At 37.8% G+C, this 17,644-nt stretch overlaps 5 protein-coding genes across 7 annotated transcripts; 3 read left to right on the top strand and 2 right to left on the bottom strand.

Annotated features, from left to right (window-relative positions):
* Nucleotides 1–179: 179 nt before the first annotated feature.
* On the top strand, nt 180–1,807 carry LOC137716729 (protein disulfide-isomerase LQY1, chloroplastic). Of its 2 annotated transcripts, XM_088698926.1 has the most exons (6): nt 180–324; nt 401–710; nt 800–883; nt 969–1,020; nt 1,329–1,485; nt 1,574–1,807. In XM_088698926.1, the coding sequence occupies exons 2-6, from the start codon at nt 543–545 to the stop codon at nt 1,593–1,595; spliced, it is 483 nt and encodes a 160-aa protein (XP_088555052.1). In that variant the 5' UTR covers nt 180–324; nt 401–542; the 3' UTR covers nt 1,596–1,807. The 2 variants fall into 2 exon arrangements, with proteins under 2 accessions (XP_088555052.1, XP_068312209.2); XM_068456108.2 differs by lacking the exon at nt 180–324 and having other exon boundaries at nt 380–710.
* A 135-nt stretch (nt 1,808–1,942) lies between these two features.
* On the top strand, nt 1,943–3,972 carry LOC137718066 (putative diphthine methyl ester synthase). The gene is made up of 6 exons (XM_068457578.2): nt 1,943–2,340; nt 2,431–2,555; nt 2,741–2,970; nt 3,057–3,096; nt 3,229–3,320; nt 3,433–3,972. The coding sequence occupies exons 1-6, from the start codon at nt 2,191–2,193 to the stop codon at nt 3,639–3,641; spliced, it is 846 nt and encodes a 281-aa protein (XP_068313679.2). The 5' UTR covers nt 1,943–2,190; the 3' UTR covers nt 3,642–3,972.
* Nucleotides 3,973–5,879, bottom strand: LOC137718038 (L10-interacting MYB domain-containing protein). Its single transcript, XM_068457559.2, has 2 exons — nt 5,545–5,879; nt 3,973–5,099 (listed from the first exon to the last, which is right to left on the bottom strand). The coding sequence occupies exon 2, from the start codon at nt 5,075–5,077 to the stop codon at nt 4,145–4,147; it is 933 nt and encodes a 310-aa protein (XP_068313660.2). The 5' UTR covers nt 5,078–5,099; nt 5,545–5,879; the 3' UTR covers nt 3,973–4,144.
* A 1,881-nt stretch (nt 5,880–7,760) lies between these two features.
* LOC137717599 (endoglucanase 10) lies at nt 7,761–11,451 on the top strand. Its single transcript, XM_068457011.2, has 6 exons — nt 7,761–8,230; nt 8,809–9,092; nt 9,342–9,779; nt 10,006–10,147; nt 10,704–10,870; nt 10,987–11,451. Exons 1-6 carry the CDS (start codon nt 8,014–8,016, stop codon nt 11,317–11,319), a joined length of 1,581 nt encoding a protein of 526 aa, XP_068313112.2. The 5' UTR covers nt 7,761–8,013; the 3' UTR covers nt 11,320–11,451.
* A 2,568-nt stretch (nt 11,452–14,019) lies between these two features.
* On the bottom strand, nt 14,020–16,811 carry LOC137717600 (cytokinin riboside 5'-monophosphate phosphoribohydrolase LOG3). 2 transcript variants are annotated; one of them, XR_015965771.1, is made up of 7 exons: nt 15,937–16,205; nt 15,446–15,543; nt 15,278–15,308; nt 15,087–15,186; nt 14,858–14,928; nt 14,434–14,759; nt 14,020–14,325 (listed from the first exon to the last, which is right to left on the bottom strand). XR_015965771.1 is itself a non-coding variant. In XM_068457012.2 (7 exons), exons 1-7 carry the CDS (start codon nt 16,057–16,059, stop codon nt 14,242–14,244), a joined length of 651 nt encoding a protein of 216 aa, XP_068313113.2. In that variant the 5' UTR covers nt 16,060–16,811; the 3' UTR covers nt 14,020–14,241. The 2 variants fall into 2 exon arrangements, 1 of the variants encoding a protein (XP_068313113.2); XM_068457012.2 differs by having other exon boundaries at nt 14,616–14,759; nt 15,937–16,811.
* Between the last annotated feature and the right edge of the window lie 833 nt (nt 16,812–17,644).

The raw sequence follows: 17,644 nt of genomic DNA, 5'->3' as shown, positions 1-17,644 counted from the left end.
GACATAAGTTTTTCTTCTTTGTAAGAATGATCTGACCAATCATGTGATCAGACTGTTCTACTAAAATTTTCTTCTCACAATTAAAAAAACTCTCTTATTTGAGGGCGAATTTGAAGGTTCACCCGTGATACACAAAACAAGACCCTAGGTATTGCCTTTTGTCCTGTTCTTACCCATGGCACCGCCCGATTTTGTTTAAGCCATATAAAATCGGTTGGACATAAGTTTTTCTCTTTGTTAAGAATGATATGACTAATCATGTGATCAGACTGCCTTACTGAAATTTTTCTCTCACGATTCAGATGGGTTGGACGCAGCTGAATGGTATTGAGCTTCCATACAACTTATTCAAATTCCAAATAATTTTTTCTTAGTTTTGTGTCTTTTGGTTTTTTTATAGCTAGGGAGCCACGTAGGAGGAACGTTGAGCTTGTGATAGGAAAAGCCTTCAACTGTGTGGTGGCTGAAACTAGAGGCAACTGCCAACCCCACATATCCAAACTCCACCATCGCTCTGCATTCACCGGAAAATTGACGTGGAAATGCCGCAAGCACCATCACTCCCCCGCCTCCACTCTCCCTTCCTCTCTTGCCCCCTCAAGCTCTTCACCTCCCCTTGTTCCTTACGCGTGTCCCACAAGTTTGCAGGAAATCAACGGTCGCCAAAGTCGTATCCATGCATCAGAGCCATTGATCTCGATCAAAACACGGTTTCTGTTCTTTCCCCCACTCTTTCTCCTTCCAAAATCTCGAATTCGAACAGTTTGTTTTGGAATCTGACGTAACCATCAATTTCCAGGTAGTGGCAATCTCAGTTGGGTTTGCGAGTGTTGCGGTTGGGATTGGCATTCCGGTTTTCTACGAAACACAGATCGACAGTGCTGTGAGTCCTTTTGATTCTGTATCTAAATACGATTAATTAAGTAGTTTGTAGATAATTAATTTAACATTAGTAATGCTAACTGCAGGCTAAGAGAGACAACACTCAGCCATGCTTCCCCTGCAATGGAACTGGCGCTCGTAAGTAATTAGTAAACTACTTTACTTGCAGCTGTATTTTTTGGTGAAGTATGTAAAGTCTCGCTTCGGAAATCTTACAAAATAAAATACAACTTATTTTACGCGATTTCAGTACTAATTGCATCGAAACCTTATTGAAAAAGAAAAAACCCGAACTGCACACACGTGCTTAAGTTTGAAACAATATCGGCGTTTCAATTACATACTCAATGTGTCAACAACACGTAGTTCCGGTACTCATGTGCCGTGCTGTTTAAGCTTGTGCCAACTTATGAAACTGGACGACCGTACGTTGTTGTGTGTCTCAGAAAAATGCAGGTTCTGCACGGGGAGTGGGACGGTGACAGTAGAGCTTGGCGGGGGCGAGAAAGAAGTGTCCAACTGCATCAACTGCGAAGGGGTCGGTTCGTTTACGTGCACAACGTGTCAGGGTTCCGGGATTCAACCTCGGTACCTTGATCGCAGGTACGATGATTCATATGTTCGGATCATATTCGATCGATCAGTTATGCATGAAACCAACTCATTTGTGTATATTTTCGTGTTGGAACAGAGAGTTCAAAGATGATGACTGATCGAGATCTGCTATATATTGCTAAGAAGAGAAGCTAGCTGCTGGGATATTCGATTCTTTCTCTTACTTGTGTATGTTGTTTTTCATGATTTTCATTTTCTTTATTCTTCTCTGCACAAGAGTATGCAAACAAAGATACAAGGACCAATTTTGTTGAAAGCGGTATTCTAAACTATGTTAATCTATTAGGAATGGAGTTTGAATTTCGACTAAGGGGCCTAATTGGTTTAATTCACCTTTGCATACAACTACCAATCTTAAAATCCACAGTGCGCAAACTGCAGTCACATTTACTAGAATCGACGTGCTCCTCTTATGCATCAACGTTCAAATCCTCTCCTCATAATTTCGATTAGTTTGAAGTAAATTATCGTTGCACGAGATAAAATAAAAACTAAGTTGGGCTTTCGTTAAAACGTTGAATCGGCCCGTCTTCCTCTCTGGCCGCCTCTGGGTAGAGAGAGAGAACAACGTCGGATTGAGTTGGCAGCACCTGGCTTCCAAGTTCCAACTAGGGTTTTTGCAGGGTTCCAAACCTACAAACCAGCTAGAGAGAGAGAGAGAGAGACTGGAGAGAGAGAGAGAGAGAGAGAGAGATGTTGTACATAGTAGGACTGGGATTGGGGGACGAGAAAGACATAACTCTGAGAGGATTAGAGGCTGTGAAGAAATGCGACAAGATTTTCATCGAAGCCTACACTTCCCTCCTCTCCTTCGGCATCTCCTCCGACGGCCTCTCCACTCTCGTACTCTCTCTCTCTCTCTCTCTCTCTCTCTCCAATTGCTTGCAAAACTTGCTTAATTTTTCAAAAAGTTTGAACATTGTCAATGTGCAGGAAAAACTGTACGGAAAACCAGTGACACTTGCAGATAGAGAAACTGTGGAGGAAAGGGCCGATCAAATTCTAACTGCCGCCGCTGCTTCCGACGTTGCTTTCCTTGTCGTCGGCGATCCTTTTGGGTATGTCCTCTCTCTCTATCTGTTCAACTGGTAAAATCTTGTATGGTGTACCAATTTGTTTTGAGTAGGAATTGAGGAAGCAATTTAAATTTAGTTCCCAAGAATGTCGGAATTATGATTGAAATAATAACGACTTATGTTGATCAATTGAGCTTTTTGCTTGCGTAATTCGATCTGTAACGCAGAGCTACGACACACACTGATCTTGTGGTTCGAGCTAAGAAGTTGGGGATTGATGTCAAGGTGGTGCACAATGTGTCGGTGATGAATGCAGTTGGAGCCTGTGGATTACAACTCTACCACTACGGTGAGACAGTTTCGATACCATTCTTCACTGAGACATGGAGGCCGGATAGCTTTTATGAGAAGATTCAGAAAAATCGTCCGCTTGGGCTGCATACGCTATGCTTGTTAGGTTGTGTTCTAGATACTTGCTTAAAAAGTAACACCACTGACGCTTATCTTACTATACACACTCATTACAAATTATTTTCGTTGTAGATATACGCGTGAAGGAACCAACTCTGGAATCTTTGTGCAGGTCTCTAGTCAAATAATCGACTGCCTCTTCTTTAATTTCAGCTTCGAAGAATTTACTGTGTGCATTAGTTTTTGTGCTTTTTGTGCTTCTGCAACTGCATAGGCTTATTATTGTTACTTGCCTACCTTTCAGAGGAAAGAAGCAGTATGAACCGCCTAGATATATGTCAATAAACACTGCAATTGAGCAGCTTCTGGAGGTTGAGCACAATCGAGGAGAATCTGGTAACCATGCCATTTTTTCAGATCTTTACCTTCAAACATGAGTGTTATCTGTTGTATGGCCTCTACACGATAAAACCATTGCTATATTTTTGATTCGTGCATTACGTTGCAGCATATAATGAAGACACGATGTGTGTTGGGCTTGCTCGGCTGGGAAGTGAGGATCAGAAGATCGTTTCTGGTACGATGAGGCAACTGCAGTCGGTTGATTTTGGGGCACCTCTCCATTGCCTTGTTATAGTAGGCAAAACTCATCCAGTGGAAGAAGAAATGCTGGATTTTTACAGACATTCAGAAGAGAATAATCATGGCAGTGTTTGATTATAACGCTGTTAGGACGGACTTTGCCTGATCCACTTTTCTACAGTGAACTGTTGTACTATATGCATTAGAGACAGAAGAGGAACTTGGCTTTCAAGAGAGATCGGAAGATGGGTTGCTGTGGACGCCAAATTGCTGCCGGTTAGCAGATCCCAAGTCATGCTGCACAATCCGATTAATTTTGTGGGTCGAGTTTAGTCGAGTTGCTGTGATACATTACCTGCTGTATTAATTTCACTTGTCTCCAATTTTGAGCAAAATATATTTATCGTGATCATTCCTCATTGTTTGGATACTTATTTAGAGATGAATAACATTGAGACTTTGCTAATCGAACAACGACGAATGCTTGTTTGATTTCATTGATACTGCGAGATGAATACTTTCTGGGGCTCGGTGTTTATAAATTAGCTATGCCATTGAAGTTGAGATGAAATATCTATAAACTTTCACTGACAGAAAAGCCATATTATGAACATGTGCTATGAGTTCATCCTAAATATCTAACCATGCGTAGTTTTACTGCACTTCCCTCGCAACCAAGGCAACCTTATCTGATCGCCTTTCAAACAGATGAATGTCTCTCTCAAATTAGGGTCCTCGAACAGGTCTAGCGCGGGAAAGTAGAGTTCTTCGTCAATGCCTTGTATCTCATCCAGTGCTCTGATACAATTGGTAATGGAAAATCTGTCATCTCTAGGCATTGCCGCCGCTCTCCTCAACTTTGACGCAGCAATCATCTCCGAAAGGGCTTGTGCCATTGTATCACATATTTCTTGATCCCTTCTGCTTTGACCCTCGGAAGACTCTGCCTCGGATGGACGTTTCCTTTTCCTATCCACTATAACCTTGGCCACCTTTTCCGCTGTTGACGCTTTGCCTTGCACAGGCTCTGAGGATGATGGGATTTCAGAATGAGGGGCTTCACTGTCGGGACAGGAAATCAAACCTGCACTGTCTATTCCGGCAGACTTGTCTGATCCCTCGTAGTGACTAGACTGAGCATACTTCCCATCGGCTGCAGAGTCCGCGAATATCGTGCACAGCTGATCATATATCGGACAGTCCTTGATTTTAATTGTCTCAGGTTTAGTCTGCACCCCGAGGTCCTCCCACAGATGCTCAAACTCGATACAGCAAGAATCATCCAGAGTGAAGTCATTCGTTTGATCATAAGCCGACTTGAGGTTGTAAAATCGTGTCCTCAGAACATCCAAGTGCTTCCTCAACTGATTGTTGTTGAAGTTGAGATCCGTTTGCTTGTTGAACTCATCGCGAATAATGTTCCAGGTTTTCTTGTCGAACACACTGTTCGGTCTGTTTCCCAACTGAATCTGCTTCACAACCAAGTCTGCGAATGTCTTATCGAGGGATGCTGTCCACCGAGTCCTCGAACGTTCTTGCTTAGGCTGACGATGACTAACTTCATTATCCATCTACAAGCCACAAAACTTGCATCTGAAAATCGATAAAATTCCGCTTAGAATGCTATCCCAAAACCCTAAACCCTAAACCGAGCATAAATCATCATTTTCACATTACAAATTTCACAAACAGCATTGAAATTAGTGGGAATTATACGCCTCGAGTAAAAATTAAAATTCCCTAAACCCTAGATTCAACCAGACCAGAATGGCCGCGGAATAAAACCCTAATCCAACAACGGCCGCGGATTAAAACCCTAAAACCAACAATTACAAACCCCCACACAAGAATTAAAGATCATAAAACCCTAATTATAATATCAAAAACTAAACACAAAAAGCACTTCTTTCCCACACAACCTGATTCTACGTATTATGCAAATTCACATAAAAATTAAAAGAAATGGGGAATTCAGTAAATATTAATCGGGAGAGAAAAACCAGAACGCAAAATGCTTTGAAGACTGTGGAGAGGTTACCTGCGTCCTCCGGGATGTCGCCGCCGGAGACTGTGGCGTCTCAGCTACACAGGAGAGTAATTAACACAGAAATTTAATTTAATTTTAATTTTAATTTTCAAGTTAAATGTAAATACGTGGGAGGGTCAATGCTTATGGTCAACGATGACGTGGAAAGAGACCGAGAACATGGCGAGACGTCATAGGTTGGCTTCGCGCGTCCTCACGGTGGAGTTGTTTTTCGGACGCATGTTCACCAGTGCGCTAAACGGAGCGTTTAGGGCAATTTGCGATTTTCCACCGACATTACATATTTCTCATGAGTCACGTTCCACTCTTAAATTTAGAGCGTCTCCATAACAGTTGTCAAAATTCTAGATTAAATACCATTGTGCAAATTTGACATTGAAAATCTTTTCAATCCAAGTGTTATTTGTTGATTGAATTTGAAGGCTTTATGATTAAGAATCAAATTTGACATCAATGCACATTTATTTTTAATTAATTTTAGGGAATTTTAACGAAAAACTCCAGATACTGCTTATTTTAACGAAAAACCACATTTTTATAATAAAAAGTCAATCCTATTACTATTCAATTTATCATTTATTTTGTACTTATCATTAAAACTCAAAGTTTTCAAATCTTTTTCCTTAGTTTTCCTTTGATTTTAATGGTGAGTTTCTTATTCCACTAACATTTCAATCAATAAAAATTTTGTTTCAACATTTAAAAAATAATAATTATAACCATTTAATGCTCTATTTTAATAAGAAAAATAACTTTTGACAATTCGGTTGGAAAAATACAAAATTTGATATAAAACTTCAGATTCTCACATCAGCTAATTAATTACAATTTGCCTATTATAATTTGACATTTTCTTTGACAACGGTCTTACATTTCAAATACATGATTACTGAACATTTTTATTTTTTTTGTTTTGTTTTAGATGTGAGACCCATATAAAATTTAACAAGAATTTGAAAAGCTACGTAATTGGGAGATCAAATCTTCCGCACCTAAAATACGCGACTCACGGCGGAATCTCTCTTTTTGTCGCTAGCATATCCCTTTATGGAAGTACGGATGACCATATTTTATTCAGACACAACGCTCTAACCGAAGCTGGATTGTCAGCTGCACATTCCACACCAGAAATTGGCCCACTTTCAATTCGTTTTACCATCCACAAGCAACGACCAGGGTTTTAAGATCCACGGTCAATTTCTTTTACCTTCCTGTCGGTGGTCAGTTGAACGGTTAATATCATCTTTCCGTCCCAAATATCCAACGGCCAAAACAACTCTGTGTCATCTCTGACATCGTCCTACTGCAGATCTGCCCGTTCGTTTTGCCTACCCGCACGAGGGCTAGTTCCGTCTTTTGACAATGATTAGCCCAACCAGCGAACCAACGTACCAAACTCCAATAAACGAAAATAAAAAATAAAAATAAGGGCTTATTATATTAACATCTTACAAATTAATCAATTAACATTACGTACTTAATACATCTCATATTTATTTTTTCAATTAAAAATTATCGTAATACACTTCACATGCTTACTCATAATACTCTCACACCCCACATTTTTAATATACATCTTACATTTTCTACATGCACCTCATATTTTCTATACATCCCACATTTCTCAAATCTTATAAAGCTTTTAATTTGGACAAAAAATGCCAATTGGAATTTTGATAAAAAATGCCGCTTGAGATTTAAAGTATATGTGGGTTGTTTTTAATTTCCACCATTAAAACCTATGTCGTTTGTTTTTAATATTTAGTGGTAATTTTAGGTGTTTAATTATTCATGCAATCCTTGTGATCCCTAAAAGATAAATACGAACATAGAAGCTTGAATAACACATCAAAAACAAGATTAAATAATTATCAATGTCGTTAAAATCACTAAAACAATAAAAAATATGAAGTCTTACCTCATGTGAAGCTTCCGAAACATCGATTTTATGTTTTGTTCTCAAAAATAATTTTTCTCAATCAACATGTTTGTAGTTTCATTGATTAGGATTTTGTTCAACAATAGAAGGTCGAAGAGGTTTTGATAGTTGAAAAAGATAAATAATACGTTAAAAGTGATTTGGAGTGTAAATAATTTTTTCTTTTTATAAACTTAATAAGATCAAAATTACCACTGCATAATAGGATAAATAAATTATTTAATATTAAATTTTAATGTGGAGTGCATTTAATATTTTACTGAATGCTAATATAAAAAGGCAAAATAAAAGCAAAGGCCGCGAAATTAACCTCGTCACGGTTGTCGGTGCAGTAGATCGTGTCCAACGACAAACATAAAAAACAAACATCTGAGTTCGGATCCGAGAGGGAGCACCAATCGTCGCTTAATCTCCTCCAAAACCTCGATTAATGTTTGTTTGTCTTGTCACAATGTGCTAAGACAGATCTCTACTTGGACTACTTTTTGCCTGCCTCTTGTGGTTTTGGTTGGTCCTGAAAAATGGGAGCTAAATCTAGGTGCAAGGGTTGGTGGGCGTGGCTGCTGGTGCTCGCGATCTTCGGCCTCGTCGTCGGCGCCGTCGTTCTTGCCGTCGTCAAGAAAGTAAAGAAAAACTCCGGCGGCGACGACGGGGCGGTTCCCGGGCCTCCCGGCGCCATTACCCAGAAATACTCCGACGCTCTCAAACTCGCCGTCCAATTCTTCGACGTCCAGAAATGTACCCTCTCTCTCTCTCTCTCTCTACATTTGCAATGTGTTCAAGTTCTTTGCTAAATTCTCAGTTGATTAACATTGTTAGCATTACCCAATGCCCCAATTACTAAAAATTGCAAGTGTTTGATCTTTGTTTTGCTGTTTTTCTTGCTTTACATTGCGGATTTTAAGTGTATAATTTCCCAAGTAACTATCCTGTTGCTCAATTGGTATAAATGTTTGATCTTTGCTTTGTTCTTCTTCGTCTTTGTTGCGAATCTTTGATGCATTAATTTCCTTAGTAAAGTGCTCACAGGATTCACATTAATAGTTTACCTAAAACCCAGATGCTAAATTGGTATAGATCTTTGATCTTTTCTAAATTGGTATAAATGTTTGATCTTTCCAAAATTGATATAAGGGTTCGATCTTTGTTCTTCATCTTTTCCATTGCGAATTTGGGAGTTCTCGATGTATTAATTTACTTAGTAACTAGTCAGGTGATTCACATGATTCGTATTACCCAAAACCCAGTTTGCTAAGTGTTGTGAAGTGTTTGATCTGTAATTTGTTTTTTATTTTGTGGGTGATTGTCATGTGTAGCTGGTCAGTTGGTCGATAACAAGATATCGTGGAGAGGGGATTCGGGTCTGAAAGATGGAAGCGATGTGAAGTTGGATTTGTCCAAGGGAATGTATGATGCTGGGGATCAGATGAAGTTTGGTTTTCCAATGGCGTATACTGCCACAGTGTTGTCGTGGACGATTCTTGAGTATGGTGATCAGATGGATGCGGTGAATCAGTTACAAACTGCTCAAGCATCTCTCAAGTGGATCACTGACTTCCTTGTCAATGCTCATCCCAAGGACAATGTGCTCTACGTTCAGGTTCATATATATCAGCATTGTATTTTGATACTGATTTCTTGGCTAACAGTTGATTTTCAGGAGGGTAATTGGTTTGAATATGCGCTAAACGTTGTTACGAATGTTAGTGTTTAATTCTACAATCGCGTAGTGATTCTTCTAGAGCACTGTGTGGGATAATAGGTGCTGTAATGATGAACCATTTTTATTACATGCAAATTGCAATGCTTATGAAGTGTTACTTACTTGTCAATTCATATTCTGGGGCAGGTAGGTGACCCTAAAAAGGACCATGCATGTTGGTATAGGCCGGAAGACATGACCGAGAGTAGGCCAGTCACACAGGTCAACACATCCGCTCCAGGAACGGATGTTGCAGCTGAAACTGCAGCAGCTATGGCTTCGGCATCTCTGGTCTTCAAGAAAAGTGATGCCACATATTCAGATACGCTTCTCAAGCACGCCAAGCAGTTATTTACTTTTGCTGACAAAAACAGAGGCTCTTACAGTGAAAGCATCCCTGAGGTCCAGCAATTTTACAATTCAACGGGATATGGAGATGAGCTTTTGTGGGCAGCAGCCTGGCTTTACCATGCAACTGGGGATAAGGAATACCTTGATTACGTCACAGGGGAGAATGGAGATGAGTTTGCTCAATTTGGTAAACCAACATGGTTCAGTTGGGATAACAAGCTTGCAGGAACCCAGGTATGTTGAGAACAATCCTTTCTTTGTTTTTCCTGCTGTGTTTTAATCTGTCAAATGCCACGGTAAAATGCAACTCACCGGGGAAACATATGATTTAACAATGTGTTACTCTTCCTGGATTATTATAGCTATATTTGTGGGACTTCCATTTGCAAGATAAGTTACCATTATACTTGATTAAACTTCGTCTTTCAGTCTTTTCAATAACTTGGCCATTTTCATGCAGGTTTTGCTTTCCAGGTTGACCTTCTTTGGTGGGAAGGACACCTCAGACAATTCTGGCCTTCAAAAGTACAGGAAAACAGCTGAGGCTGTTATATGTGGCTTCCTGCCAAGCTCGCCAACAGCCACGAAAAGCAGAACAGACAGTAATCTTCTTCACTAATGTCATATTACATGGATTATCATGCATATCTTTTCTTCTTCAAGTTAAATCAAAATCATTGCTCCTGCTACCCTGCCTCGAGATTAGTTCTGCAGAACTATATCAACGCTTATTCTACATTCTAACGCAGCAATTAATCTAGATGTTACTGATAATATTATAAACACTCACCAATCTAACAGCCTCTGTTGTAGACAAACTCCTCCACCATTCATAACAACTGATTTGCACTTCAAAACAACTAGGGAGGATCAACACAATTGCTTCCTATTATGTAGAAGATAGTGATATTTGTACTAGGCAAACGTAAAGCTTTAAACACCAAAATGCATACGGTTTCTGATATTTCCAAGCTATCAAGTATGTGTCCACAGTTGGAAATGTTATTTTGCTTTGTATCCTTCTAGCTTTATGCACCACACTCAAATCTCCTAGGCTGGTTTGCATATGCTCGTAGTTCGGTTTGAGTTGATTTATTCAGTTTTTTTTCCCGTATCTCTCATTCTCCTTCGCTTACCATCATGGTGTCCACATTGCAGATGGTCTGATCTGGGTCAGTGAATGGAATGCTCTGCAGCAGCCGGTTGCTGCTGCTTTCCTAGCTGCTCTTTACAGTGACTACATGCTTACATCTCGCTCCACAAAACTAGAGTGCGATGGAGATACCTATAAGCCATCAGATATTCGGAAATTTGTTAGATCTCAGGTATGCTTTCTGTTGTGTCTCAAGTACATTTTGCATATATGCACAGGTGTTAGCAACAAACAGCCGTAACCCTTCATAAACGTGTATTCCTTCCTAATGTGTTTCGAATTTTATAGGCGGATTATGTCTTGGGCGACAATCCTATGAAAATGAGCTATCTTGTCGGGTACGGGGATAAATATCCCAAATACGTACACCACAGAGGAGCTTCTATCCCGGCTAATCAGAAGACTGGCTGCAAAGATGGATTCAAGTACCTTGACTCAACTGACCCCAACCCTAACATAGCCGTTGGAGCACTTGTTGGCGGGCCATTCCTAAACGAAACATACATTGATGCCCGGAACAACTCGAAGCAAGCGGAGCCGAGCACATACAACAGTGCGGTCATTGTTGGCCTTCTGTCAAGTTTGGTGACAACCTCTTCAGCAGTTAAATCCTTCACCTAGAGAGTCCTAGATAACTGATTACATTTGTTTGTATTATATATATTGCTCTGTACCTGTTTGTATGCATGCCCTGGGGACTGTTTCTATACACAATTTAGTGATGTAATGCAGTAGTACGTATTTGCTTTCCAATTATTTGGGTCATTCAGAATTCAGATCCCTCACTGGATCTTGTGTTCGGAGCCAATGGACCAGAGAATTTGGATTACTCAATTTAAATCTTGCAGCTATTAGCAGCCCATCTTATTGGCCCACCTCATACAAAACCAAGCCCTTGAACAATCTGGATCTTTTTCTCACTCTCTTGAATTGTTCGAATTCTCTGGTCTGTCGCTTCCAGACATAGATCCAGAGAGGACTAATATCTACCCTAATTTAGGAGGGAGAAGATTCGAATTTGTGTGGTACACTGTTCTAGCCAATTGATCTATTGTTGCGTAAAGTTTAGGGCTCTTGTGGTTCAACTTTGTGGAATGCCTTGAAAATTCAAGTTTTCTCCTCTACACTCGTTTTCTAGGTTTTTTTTATTTTTTTATTTTTTAAGAATCTCGTTTTCTACCCTTAAATTGAATAAATAAATAAACGAATGCCCAAAGACTTAGTAATAGTGAGTAATAGTGTTTGATACTTTCAAAAGTATCATCATTATATTTTGATGGTTGTAGTTACGAGAGTTACTCTATAAATAGAGCACTCCGTCTGTTATCAAATGCACTATGAAAGAAAGCAAGAGAAATAATAACAGTATCCAATAATATCAGTATCTCTCCCTCTCTTTATCTATCATCCTTGCTGTGTTATAGCTACTAAAGTCATAGTGCGATATTTTGCACCTACTTCGCTCATGTCCTTATAAAGATTATCTCTCTAACTTTTGTTTATTTATAACAAATAGTGTAAAGAAAAGAACGAGAACGTAAAAAATTACTGCTCGAAAAGGCTATACAAACGATCATCTTGAATAGGACTAACACATCACTTATATTATGTGGATTCCTTAAAGTTTTGAGTTAAAATAATGACGTGGTTGTCTTTCAACATTAGTGCATGTAATTGTTCATGTTTCGCATGGGAAGTGAGACATGATTTGGATTTCCTAGTTTTCGCTCCAAGAAAAAGGTTAAAGTTGAGAGCGACAACTACTGACTAATGCCGTCGTACATTATCCACAATAGAAAGGAATTGCGTTGTTCTACAGGATTTATAGATTCACATGACACCACCAATTGATGTCTATCCATATATGGAATCAACCACACAAAGTGGTCGTGCAACTTCAACAACCATCGAAACTCAAAGGAAGTTCCGTACTCCTACTTCTCTCTTTTGGGTCTCAATCAACTGCTTTTTTACTTTGTTCATAAAGCATTGTAACAGTATCTCACGCCACTGACATACTGTTAAAAGATGTAATGTTTCTTTATCTCACACGTAATAAAATTCTTGTTGAATGAAAGTTCTCGCTTTTAAATTTAACAAGATGTAACACCCACATGTTTTCTCTCGTAAGTGATGGGATCCTTAATGATAGGCTATTCTTTCTTTTCAAGTCGAATAAGATGCAATATCCACGTAAACTCTTATAAAGTAATGAAGTTCTTCTCGCTTGTCGAGATGCCATACCAACTTGTGTTATCATAGGTACATAATCCCTAGTTTCTCACCTCATCAACAACAACAACGCACCAAGAAAAGAGAGGGCCACTTAATTTTCCACCATAGCTTTCGCACTCTAGGCAGTGTGTAATTGGTAGGGTCAATGACAGGTGTCATGTCCGCTACTTTGCGTGATGAACAACCTAGCCCTGTCACTAACCAAGCCACCACCCAAAAATAATCTCTAGAGGCCTAGTCCACTCTTCAAACCACTCGCTCAAATAATAAAATGAAAAATGGTGTTATTTACATTCATTTTTACTTTTATAATTTTTTCATTAATTTTTGTTATTTGATTTTTTTTTCTGTTCATTTGATCCGAAGCAAAAAATTTTAAAAATATTTAAAAGGTAAAAAAAAAAAATATGTAAATAGCAATACTCTAAATAAAAAGTAAGAAAATATAAATAGCATTGGTTCAATTCAATGTAATGAGGACCAAATAGTGAATTTAGATAAACATTCAATCCAATGCTAAAAAAAATTCTAAGTTTATGTACGATTCTCTCTAGTGTTGTTCGGCCAATTAATGTTTGTCATGCATTTAAAAAGTGAACCAATCCTCTAATAAGAGTATAATCACGTGCTGAATTGATGATAAAAATATATTTCATCTCATTAGGTTCGAGAAATATCACTACATAGTATTACTAATCTACTTCCATTCCAACACATAAATTGATTTTCATCTTGAGCCTTTCACTCGTGTTTCGAATCTGCTTTTAACCTCCTTTCTTCCATTTACTACAACTAAACATCAAATTTGTGACATTTCAATTGTATCGTATTCACGTAATATTACAACAAATGAATAAGCGACACAAAACGCAAACTTTATGTCTCCTTTTTCTTGATAATCTTTGCATAATGTTCCTCTCGACACTCCTTTCTTTCATAAAAACAACTTGCAACAGCCAATCCATTTTTTGAAACTATATACGAACTGAATCGATAGAATATACAAACATCATGAATCGCTGACATGAAGAATTCGTGATCAAATCACGGGTATTGTGATCCAGTTCAGATTCTAATTAGCATAAATAATAAATAATTCTCAAAAAATTTATATAAAAAGAAGAAATCCAAAAAGCATGATCCACAGCTATATAAAACAACTGTGTTGTTGGCACTTTTCAATTGGAGCTGTCATCTACCAATGGTTGACTGCTTTTACATAGTTCTGTGTATTTTTCAGAAAACAAATCGGTGAATTAATCTAACGGTCATTAATCCTCCACGACGACATGATAGATCTTGTTCTGGTCAACGTGCAATGTCTGACTTTGCCTTGTATTCCAGTTGTTGCTCCATCTCCCAACTCAGCCCAGAATGCTTTGGAGCATATTCCTGCAGGTTTGGTCAATCAACATCAAAACCCCTATCAGCATCAGGTCATCAAAATGGACGGCTCAGATCTCATGAGTTCTCATCATTTAGCACTTCTTTCTCAAGTACCTGTACCTACACGTACTCAATGGCAACATACTTGACTGTTGGATCAAAACCAAACCGTCTTTCGGGGCATTTAGTTTTAAGCCGTTGAATCAAATTTAACAGTCAAATATGTGTCAACAATGAATGTTCGTAAATTTTAAAGAGGAAGGAATCTTTTAGTTTTGACAATTACAAAAATGTACCTCTAGTTTGCACATGAGTTCGCAGGGAGTTTCGGCAGAGACAATAATGTGGCGAGCTGCAGGGTCAATGAAACCTTCGTCCACTGCCTTGTCCACGAACGATAGCAGTGAGTTGTAGTATCCATCCACATTTAACAACCCCACCTGCGTCATCCAAAATAATTAACTTTGTTAACTAATCAACCTCTAATTTTAATTAGTCCTATTTAATTTACAAGGACCAAAGCTGAATTACTAATTACCGGCTTATCATGGATTCCTAACTGTGCCCAAGTGATCATTTCCAACAGTTCTTCCAAGGTCCCATAGCCACCTGTAATCAACATTAACATACGGATGGTTTATTTCGGAAGTGCTTGATCGAATGCACTGTGACACTATCACGTGAAATAGGTAAACAAAGTGCGTAATTGATTTAAGAAATTAGTGTGTGCTTAATTTGAGACACTGTCACAAGGCAGAATTTGGTACCTGGCAAGGCAATGAATGCATCAGCTTGGCGAGCCATTTCCGCTTTGCGTTGGTGCATGCTTGATACAACTCTTATTTCTCCCACTGGCTCTCCTGTGATCTAAGATTATAAAATAATTATTTATTTTAATATCTTCACTTAACAGTAATTAAAGGATTTAAAATAAATACATAATTAAGAAATTAAATACCTCTATTGGCATGAGGGTAGTGGGAATTACTCTGCAAATTAATAAAGCAAAATACAAATTAAGATCAGAGGAATAAAAAAAATATAGAAAAAGACAATACAACAAGTGCATTGTTGATTTTTTTTTAATTTACAATTAACTGTAAAATTAGAGATAAAATGGTTTTACCCCAACACGTGGCGGCCACCATCATTGACAACTTGGGAGATCTGACCCATTAACCCAATACTTCCTCCTCCATAAACCAAGTCAATGTGTCTTTCAACCTGCAAAAAGATGTCCTCTTTTTATATTACAACTGACGTGCCTCCTTCAAACATCTCATCTAATCATATAATTATGTAAAGTTCAAACACTCATCATTTACGCCATAGTCGTAACGATATTTTAAGTCCATTACATATGTAAAAAAAATGAATAGTAATAAGTGATTAACATCGAATATCGTTGTAGTGGCATATCGTTCTAAGAAATGGCTCCGAATCCCAAATACCTCTAATCCAAATGAATTCACTAAAGACTTACCAAGAAAATGGTACCTCAAAATTCGATTGATTTTGTAGAATGACACAAGAGTTTCGATTCTTCAAACATTTAAAGGGTAAAAACAAATGCTATGAACTTTAGGAGTGAAGAGAGCTATGAAAAATAAGAGTTACCAATTCTTTGCCGAGTTGAACGGCAGCAAGCTGGTAGCTCGGGTTCTTGCCAGCACTGCTGCCACAGAAAACGCAGATACGCCTGAATCTCGATTCCTTTGCAAGCTGCTGCTGATTTTCCATCACAGGAAATTAAACGCCTGAATCCAATTGGGTTTTTGCAATCGAGAAATGTAGAGAGAGAGAGAGAGAGAGAGAGAGAGAGAGAGAGAGAGAGAGAGAGAAGGGATTAACGTGAAGGTATTTGTTGTGTTCAACAGTCAAGCAATCGCTATGAAAGCCAATGACAAGAGTTGAGGGAATGAAATTGGTGGTATTGGTTCTTTATTTATACCGGCAAAATATTAAAAATTAAAGGTGTGTGCTGTACACACATCTCATTTTCTTTTATTGTTCGCATACTTTTTTTTAATGTCGGATTGAATGAATTTATAAAAAAATTCGTTTTGAAAATCTGGGATTTTAACGAAACTGTAAAAATCTAGAGATACTCATTTAAAAGATAAAAAAAACGTTCATAAAAGTTAATAAAAATTCAAAAAGGTTTATAAAAGTTAATAAGAATTCATATATAAAATCTAGGGGTGATCAATTCTATGAAGATTTGAAAGAGTTTATAAAAGTCAATAAAAATCCGAAAGTATTACTCGATCAGGATTTGAAAAAGATAACAAAAAGGAAAAAAAAATTAGCCATTAGATTCTAATCTGTGGAGTATTTTCGAATAAGAAAGAACTGGAGTTGTGACCAACAAAAAAAATATATATATTCAGAAAGGGCTGGAAGACTAAAGAAGAGAAGTTCCAACCCTTTAAGTTTCAACAATTTTATAAGAAAGAAATCTTAGTTGATATCTGGTGATGACTTCCCCAGTTATTAGGTATTAATATAATGATTTGGATATAACTAAGTTAATTATCATAATTAATTGATATAAATTTGTATTTTTTTTTTTTTTTTTTTTTTGTGAGTATAAATTTGAATTTTTTAACAGCTGCATTCCAGTTAATTGGGATGATGAGATAGGCACGTACGTACTGGTCCTTGACTAATTGTTTCTAATTAATCAGTTTCTTTGGCTTAAGCTTTGTCTACACTGAAAATAAAGTGCATGTCGATTTATTTTAATATATAATGCTGGTTATTCTTAAACAAATCAATAATTAATTCCACTTGGCAATACTTCAACTGTAAACCTGAGATTAGTAATGGGACACTTCAGCAATGCATCAACTAGCGTGTAGTCTATAGTCACGAGGACATGCAATATGCTTGGAAAATTCTAAGAGTATAAGAGATGTGACTTAATTACTTATTATGATATATCCATTTGTTAATTATCATCAAATTTAAAATTAATACAAATGGTATAATTAGTAGCCTGGCCAGATGGTCTATCGTGCAATGTTGCTCTCTCTTGAAGATTCTTAAACTTGCAAACTAAATAAGGTGGCAGAATACAATACACCTTGCTAGCTACTAATTAATTTTCAATTCTATAATATATTAATCCATATTTAATAATTTTCAAGAATTGTCTTGGAGTTTGGTTTAATTTATGTTGGTAGGAGAGTTTGTTAATTTGATTGCTTCGTTTTGGTGTGCTACCCTCTTTAATTTGGATCTATGTGTGAACGGTGGAGCTGTTTGATTTGGTGAATCTGCTTGGTGTTTTGGAATCAGGGTGGTGATTAGGTGATGCAATCAA

This window comes from Pyrus communis, chromosome 8 (assembly GCF_041283825.1).
Source record: "Pyrus communis isolate YQ-2024b chromosome 8, ASM4128382v1, whole genome shotgun sequence".
NCBI classification, from domain to species: domain Eukaryota; kingdom Viridiplantae; phylum Streptophyta; class Magnoliopsida; order Rosales; family Rosaceae; genus Pyrus; species Pyrus communis.
This window is presented reverse-complemented; position numbering and strand designations above follow the sequence as displayed.

Excerpts from the sequence above, each read along its gene's own strand:
- LOC137717599 (XM_068457011.2), top strand. The coding sequence starts at position 8,014 with ATGGGAGCTAAATCTAGGTGCAAGGGTTGGTGGGCGTGGCTGCTGGTG. Across the intron at positions 8,231-8,808 it reads ATTCTTCGACGTCCAGAAAT|CTGGTCAGTTGGTCGATAAC; the intron begins GTACCCTCTCTC and ends TGTCATGTGTAG. Across the intron at positions 9,780-10,005 it reads ACAAGCTTGCAGGAACCCAG|GTTTTGCTTTCCAGGTTGAC; the intron begins GTATGTTGAGAA and ends ATTTTCATGCAG.
- LOC137717600 (XM_068457012.2), bottom strand. The coding sequence starts at position 16,059 with ATGGAAAATCAGCAGCAGCTTGCAAAGGAATCGAGATTCAGGCGTATC. Across the intron at positions 15,544-15,936 it reads TTCAACTCGGCAAAGAATTG|GTTGAAAGACACATTGACTT; the intron begins GTAACTCTTATT and ends ATCTTTTTGCAG. Across the intron at positions 14,929-15,086 it reads TGCATTCATTGCCTTGCCAG|GTGGCTATGGGACCTTGGAA; the intron begins GTACCAAATTCT and ends TGTTGATTACAG.
- LOC137718038 (XM_068457559.2), bottom strand. The coding sequence starts at position 5,077 with ATGGATAATGAAGTTAGTCATCGTCAGCCTAAGCAAGAACGTTCGAGG.
- LOC137718066 (XM_068457578.2), top strand. The coding sequence starts at position 2,191 with ATGTTGTACATAGTAGGACTGGGATTGGGGGACGAGAAAGACATAACT. Across the intron at positions 2,341-2,430 it reads CCGACGGCCTCTCCACTCTC|GAAAAACTGTACGGAAAACC; the intron begins GTACTCTCTCTC and ends GTCAATGTGCAG. Across the intron at positions 2,971-3,056 it reads GCATACGCTATGCTTGTTAG|ATATACGCGTGAAGGAACCA; the intron begins GTTGTGTTCTAG and ends TTTTCGTTGTAG.
- LOC137716729 (XM_088698926.1), top strand. The coding sequence starts at position 543 with ATGCCGCAAGCACCATCACTCCCCCGCCTCCACTCTCCCTTCCTCTCT. Across the intron at positions 884-968 it reads AAACACAGATCGACAGTGCT|GCTAAGAGAGACAACACTCA; the intron begins GTGAGTCCTTTT and ends TGCTAACTGCAG. Across the intron at positions 1,021-1,328 it reads CTGCAATGGAACTGGCGCTC|AAAAATGCAGGTTCTGCACG; the intron begins GTAAGTAATTAG and ends TGTGTGTCTCAG.